Source organism: Dreissena polymorpha, chromosome 3, assembly GCF_020536995.1.
Source record: "Dreissena polymorpha isolate Duluth1 chromosome 3, UMN_Dpol_1.0, whole genome shotgun sequence".
Classification (NCBI taxonomy): domain Eukaryota; kingdom Metazoa; phylum Mollusca; class Bivalvia; order Myida; family Dreissenidae; genus Dreissena; species Dreissena polymorpha.
In genome coordinates, this window is record NC_068357.1 from 118,227,706 (window position 1) to 118,235,158 (window position 7,453).

Here is a 7,453-nt window from a genome sequence, read left to right on the forward strand (position 1 = left end):
GAGGAAAAGTAATAAATAGTGTTATTTTAAAATTGCAAATAGTTCATTTATGTTACGCAATTCACGGAATGTAACATTATTAATATTTCAACGTATAACGAGATTTATTGCTATAAGTATTTTACATGCAGAAAGATGTTAATACATATATTCAAAATTAAATAGTATGAAGAGGAACAGTTGATAGAAGCGTGCATATATTCCATTTTATTGATACAATACCACCACAATTTCAATATAAATGAGTATAAACAGAAAAAGTATACAGTTTAAAACACAATTTATTTGAATTCGTTGATATATTATTCGCACAATGATAAGTATACACATGCATTGGTAATAATTTGCATATATGTATTACGTTACTGCGAGCATATTTTCACAATCATTCACTTTTTAAATAACGGGATACATTTCGATTAGAACTGATACGGTAGTAAATGGAAGCTCCATAAATTATAGTGTATCATTTGTATTTGTATATTTACTAAAAAACTAAAAAAAATACTATTTCATGGAATGTTCTTGTAAAAAAACGAGTGAAAAAACTCGTTAGCTTATTGCGAAAAGAACGTTATAATAGACTTAAGCCCCTTTGTAAGCGATGTTTCATAGGCCGAATTAAATACTTATTTCTTAATATTAATGCATATTATATTCTGACTATAAAATAAAATAATAAGTTTTGTCGAAACACATATTAAGATCTAGAATGCCTGTTCTAGCTAGCCATATATATTTATTTTAACCGTCTAATTTAAACAATTGTGTTAACTGTAATAGTCAACAAGAAAAGTCATTAATATACGTGTATCAACTGCAGTCTGTTTGAACGTCCCATACTTAAAGACACTTGCTTAATATTGTCGTTCGATTTGCAGTTACTGAGCACATAAACATAATGTTTCGTATAAAAGTTTCAGCCGTTAATAAGACGCATCAAACGGCTCACGTGCCAATATGCTGCATTGTTGTGAGTTTGATTTATTAAAGAAAGCGCGTAACAGGATGAGGCCAGGTCATAGTTGCCTTCCATTTCGTAGCAGTGTCCAATCAAGTTCAGTGCTGTCTCGGGGTGATAAAGGTTGATGTTTGGGGTATCGAACACATATAACACAAATGTCAGCAACGTGCATAACTGTTTGTAGTGTTCACCTAGTTCTCCATAAGTGAGATACTGTAGATAGTAGAGGAACGAACGAGCGTCCACCTCAGCGTTGTCCATCCACCGTTTCTCCATAAAGTTTCTCCGTGAAATGTCCTCTTCAGATATCCCGCGAAACATTTCAAACCACAATATTCGTGGAGCGCAGTAGGCTTCTTGCCTAATAAAGTTAACACAGGACGCGAATGGCGATTCACTGAATACATGTTCACAATTACCAGATATCATGTTAGCAAACACCTGGAGATCATCTCGCGTTTTTCTGCGTCCACACACAGCCTTGACATTGCTGTGATATCTCATTTCTACGTCTTCCAACACTAGAGCTGCTGAACGTAGATGTCCACTACAGTACAATACAGAGGCAATCTTAAGATGGCTAGAGGCTACATCTGTACTCAAACAATATTGGAAATATTTTAATATGAAATTTGGGCATGTCATGCCTGATCTTAAATATGTAGATGCTCTTAGTGATGTTCGTACTGCATATACAAGTTTTGCTGCTTCGCATACGGTTGGTTTGAACTCGCGATTCTTGGAAAAACTATGAATAGCGAGCAGTGAAGCTTTTATATCTGGTTCGTTTAGTGAATTTTGTAGTATTACACGGCGTTTAAATTCTAATTGTAAGCTAATACTCTTATTTAAGGATAATCGACTAAGTTTTTCAACTAGTCCAATTCCGTTCACACTTCTCGCACATAATCGCTGACCAAATTTATCAATTTCAATATGTAATAGATCTTGCAGATTATTTTCAATCATAGCGTCGACATATTTGAAAAGTCTTAACTGCTGCCTCGTAGAAAGCTTACCGTCGAATAAATTGACACCTGGTATGATATAATGTGGTAAAATTCCAACATGCAAGCATTTTCTCAGTTTCTGTAAACAGAGCAAAACCAGAAACACAAGGTTATGCTCATTCCACATAGAATGATGTGTTCTTTCTATTGTGTAAAACATAATTGTTTTACAATGAAAACTTGTGATAGCATTTTTCTCAATAACTTCAAATAATGATTTTTTAATTAATTTAAGAACAACATAACATTTTATCTGGGTCATGTTAAAACTAAACATCAACATTCGTTCAATAAGGTTCGGTGATAGTCGCCATTCTACATCCTTGTACTCACTGTCCGGATGTCCGTCGGGTACCAGGAAACAAGGAGCTAATAGTGCGGCCTCCAGTAACTGAGGAGAAGGCCAGTGTCCACCCCTTACTCTGTTTAACCAGTGGTGTATCTCGGCGGGTGGTTTTCGGACATGATAGGCAAGTACCATATCTATATCAGGTACAAAGCTGACTGAAGGTCCCTGTCTATGTATGTCTCCCATATGCTTGTGTACCCGTTCAACTTCATGTTTAAATAACTCAGAGCTTAATAGTTGCTGATCAGGACCATTTCTAAAATAAATGCCATTAAAACGATGATTCTCCGGTTCCGGCGTGTCTGACCTTATTACTTTTACAGGTAATGTTGTGGTGGATTGATCACGTGTTTGGTCATTAGAAAATTGCTCATCCCAGCCTTCCAGTCTACCCAGTCTGTCATGATATTCACATCAATGAAACTAATTAGTAAATCAATATCGGACTGAAGACCCGGAGTAGTGGTGCCTTCTGACTGGCTCCCAAAATGAAAACATAACGTGTTGTAACCAAGAAAGCGCTCTTCTATTGCAAATAATTTCTCTCTCCATAAAAAAGTACTTCTCCTTCTCTTAACAGTGTGTTTACCGACTCCAATGTCATTCAATACTTCCGACATCGTGACAGATAGGGTTGCGATGTTTTCAGGAACCTAATAATGTATGTAGTAAAAGTAGAAGTAGTAGTAAAAGTAGTAGTAGTTGCAGTAATAGTAGTAGTAGTAGTAGTAGTAGTAGTAGTAGTAGTAGTAGTAGTAGTAGTAGTAGTAGTAGTAGTAGTAGTAGTAGTAGTAGAAGTAGTAGTAATAGTAGTAGTAGTAGTAGTAGTAGTAGTAGTAGTATTTGTTGTAGTAGAAGTAGTAGTAGTAGTAGTTGTAGAAGTAGTAGTAGTAGTAGTAGTAGTAGTAGTAGTAGTAGTAGTAGTAGTAGTAGTAGTAGTAGTAGTAGTAGTAGTAGCGCAGCAGCAGTATTAGAAGAAGTAGTTGTAGGAGAAGTAGTAGTAGTAGAAGTAGTAGTAGTTGTAGTAGTAGTAGTAGTAGTAGTAGTAGTAGTAGTAGTAGTAGTAGTAGTAGTAGTAGTAGTAGTAGTAGAAGTAGTAGTAGTAGTAGTAGTAGTAGTAGTAGTAGTAGTAGTAGTAGTAGTAGTAGTAGTAATAGTAGTAGTAGTAGTTGTAGTAGTAGAAAGAGTAGTAGTAGTAGTAGTAGTACTTATAACAGTAGCAGTAGCAGTAGTAGTAGTAGTAATAGAAGCAGTAGTAGTAGTAGTAGCGGCAGCAGCAGCAGTAGTAGAAGTAGTAGTAGTAGTAGTAGTAGTAGTAGTAGAAGTAGTAGAAGAAGAAGTAGTAGTAGTAGTAGTAGTAGTAGTAGTAGTAGTAGTAGTAGTAGTAGTAGTAGTAGTAGTAGTAGGAGTAGTAGGAGTAGTAGTAGTATTAGCAGTAGAAGTAGTAGTAGTAGTAGTAGTAGTAGTAGTAGTAGTAGTAGTAGTAGTAGTAGTAGTAGTAGTAGTAGTAGTAGTAGTAGTAAGCGTAGTAGTAGTAGTAGTAGTAGTAGTTGTAGTAAGAGTAGTAGTAATAGTAGTAGTAGTAGTAGTAGTAGTATTTAGAACTTTTTTCTTAAAGGGGCCGTCCAACAGATAAAGCGTCGTGCGACGCGAAACGATATTTTGGGGAAACTACGAGGATTGCTTAATATATAGCTAAAACATACATCCGCTCGTAGCATGAGCGTGGATGGTCGAGTGGTCTAGGCGGGAGACTTTTTACTCCAGGGGTCAGTGGTTCGAGTCCTGCTGATGTTTTTTTTATATATTTTTTTTTAAATTGTATTTTTGCTTTTTACTGGATATTTTTAGTTCAAATGTTATAATTAATCAATATTAAGCATTTTAAGCATTTAATGACAAGCTTCAATGCATGTCAAAATATGTTGGACGGCCCCTTTGAAGCGGGTATATACGATTTTGTCAAATATTTATGAATTTATATAAACTGTGTAAAAAACTTATTATATATATATATATATATATATATATATATATATATATATATATATATATATTTCAATATAAATTAAAATAAAAGTTATATATATATATATATATATATATATATATATATATATATATATATATATATATATATATATATTTCAATATAAATTAAAATAAAAGTTAAGAAGAACATGTGTCGAAAAATGCGAAATAAGCCAGATATTTAATTCTGAAATTGAAAACGGCTGTACAGCCGAATTCGCCAGCATGTATACCATACATGTACGATGTGCATCTAAACTTAGTTTAACGGTTTATTTGAATTCCTGCAACGATATATATTCATACGACACACGAACACTATCTCCGATCCTTATACAAAGACAAATGCTTCGGTAATTGTAGGAAAATATGTACGTCACTATCGGCTCGGGGCGCTAATTTGTCTTTGCTGCATTTTATGAAATTCGGCTTTAATGTATAATTTTCCTTGCCTATTTTGTGTTATTGTAACATATTTTATCAATATATTGCAATTAAACACATATAAAAAATCGTATATACCCGCTTAAATTTTGCAGTTTTATAAGTTTTATTATACATCAGTTAAATAGTCTAATACAATACAATAAATGCAGACTCATCTATTAGGTGCATTGTTAATGTAATGACTTGTTTGAAATTGATTACAGCGGTGTTTTAGGTCATTAATTCGTGAAGAAACCTTTGATATGATCGAAATTATTAACTATAGGCAAAAATCATGTTTTTTTCTTTAAATAGAGAAATTTCTTAAATACCTGTACCCATATTGGAGTCGTTTGGACAAAAGTGTCAGCTGCCATTTGCGCTGTATGTACTTCCCGGACTTATAACTGCGAAGTCAAAATGAATAAGTCCCGTTTGAAATAATGTACCGAATTTCGCCTATTGTTATGTCAAGCAAGAAATATTAGTATCAAAAGATGTAAATATTAATAAAGTAAGATATAACTTAAGAAGTTGCAATGACAACATTGCATATCTATAGAGAAACTGTTATTCATCTGCACGACTAAAGCAAATTTATATTTAATGTTCCAGTGACATAAACCAATGTGTAGTGTACATACATTGCTTTATGTACTATGTTTGTAACGTAATACATGCATGTTTTCTTTTATTTATTTCATAACTGGCTGTAATATATGAATCGGTTATTTCATGACTGTACATGTGCATTTCGTTTAAACTAAATACGTTACTGCATATATGTAATATGAACGTACCTTTTGGTGTCTTCCTCTTTCTCATCGAATTACCGGTATTTTCTTGTTTCGACCAGACTGTTTTAGGTGTCCCATTTTTTAAACTCTTGTTCCATTTTGTGAGTGTCATTGACCTATAATATAATATCGAAATACAACAGTTTTTACGAAATAAACATCATATATAATATTATGTTTAAGCTATCGTCTTATTCTTTCATGATACTTATAGAAACCACACTAGTGCTGTGCACAGTTCCGTTTAAAGGGTCTATGCTAACGGACAGGATCTCAAGTGGAAAATGTGCATTAAACACATCTGAAATTAAGATACCATTAAAGAACATAATAGCATTTCCGATAAGACAAACATTAACATGTGAACGCAATCTAAAATAAATTATCTGCCCGTGATTGTCTGCCTAATTCCATTTTGACATGTTAACTTCAAAAGTTTTGCAGAAAACTAAATGTACGGACATCCCATCATAGCAGAAACACTTCCAAGTTTTCGTCAAACAAATCTAATTTATCCTTTTAGATCGGTAAGTACTTGAAACGAAAACGATTCATCTTCATCACTGCAAGCAAATGTATACCCAACCAAAGTTGTATTCATATTAATCGGATCCTACTTAAACGACTGGAATTCAGGCGATCGATGAGAACATCAAATAATAAAGTATTCTTTAAAAGCATGTATATTGTATTATTACAACGTGCCTTTGCGTTGTGTGTCACAATACATATAAGGAATCATTAATTGCAATCAGTACAGCTTACTTATATTATTTCGGCATTAATTTTAAAACTGATAAATGTATTATCGTGTCGTAACCAACCATTTCATCGTAAAAATCAGCACATGTATGAAGTACGGCATAGAAAATACAACGATCAATCTGTGAGAACGTATTTCATATGCTTTCATTTCAAAACGATATCTTAACATATTCTATAACCATTGACGTATGACTTTTGTGAATATTGTATCGATTTTAATAGTCTGACCTCTTTTAGTTTTTTTTTTGCTTTTTTGTCAAAGTTTAATACGTGATTGCTTGAACAGGAAACATCCGGATCGGCTTGTGACCCCAGCTTTATTATTATATGCGTGGATGTGGTTTCGTATTGTGCTGTTTAGTTTTGGCAATTTGCCACTTGTCTTAAATAAAGGATCAACACATCGAATATAATAAGAATGCAATACTGCTTCAGCAGCTGGAGTTTCACTTATTTATATTAGTAAAATCATAGAAAATGCATTCATAAACTAACATATATATAAGTAGATATCACCTCAATAGAAATGTGAAAGCAAATTAACTATGGATGTAGTAAAAATGTGTGTCCTATAATTATTCAAAATAACAGACCTTTGCATCATCCGCGAAGAAAATCGTCTGATTTTAAAAAAAGAGAATCAAACCACTGCCTTCAATAACCAATGACATTCATTTTACACAATATCATTATTGATATCGAATAATCAAACAAAATTAATATGTTACATTACATTATATGACGAGTTTGAATGTCGTAAATTCAAAGCTGTATTAATGTTCTATTTGTCAGGTGATTTTATATCACACGTCCTCAAACTAAACCCATTCACAGTCCAATTTCGCTGATTACAAGCGCTGATAACGCAGTTGAATGAAGTACACACCGAGTTAGCCATTTTTAATAGTGTTTCAAAATAAAACACAGTGTATTTAGTTAAGATATTGAACGAAATACTCTAAATGAACTACTATTGAATCAGTTTTCTGTGTGAGAATGGATAACTTGGGGAAAGCCTCAAAAGCACAAATATAGCCTCTTTACCGCTTAGCAGTCAAAATCCGTATCGACTACGACACCTCAGAAATTTACTTTAAAACGACATGCTTGT

General features: G+C 33.2%; 1 protein-coding gene across 4 annotated transcripts; it reads right to left on the minus strand.

Annotated features, from left to right (window-relative positions):
• Positions 1 to 209: 209 nt before the first annotated feature.
• LOC127873574 (uncharacterized) lies at positions 210 to 7,139 on the minus strand. Of its 4 annotated transcripts, XM_052417448.1 has the most exons (5): positions 6,936 to 7,135; positions 5,581 to 5,693; positions 5,113 to 5,187; positions 1,984 to 2,053; positions 210 to 1,511 (listed from the first exon to the last, which is right to left on the minus strand). In XM_052417448.1, the coding sequence occupies exons 3-5, from the start codon at positions 5,120 to 5,122 to the stop codon at positions 920 to 922; spliced, it is 672 nt and encodes a 223-aa protein (XP_052273408.1). In that variant the 5' UTR covers positions 5,123 to 5,187; positions 5,581 to 5,693; positions 6,936 to 7,135; the 3' UTR covers positions 210 to 919. The 4 variants fall into 4 exon arrangements, 3 of the variants coding, with proteins under 3 accessions (XP_052273408.1, XP_052273406.1, XP_052273405.1); XR_008046259.1 differs by lacking the exon at positions 1,984 to 2,053 and having other exon boundaries at positions 6,936 to 7,139; XM_052417446.1 differs by having other exon boundaries at positions 210 to 2,053; positions 6,936 to 7,133.
• Between the last annotated feature and the right edge of the window lie 314 nt (positions 7,140 to 7,453).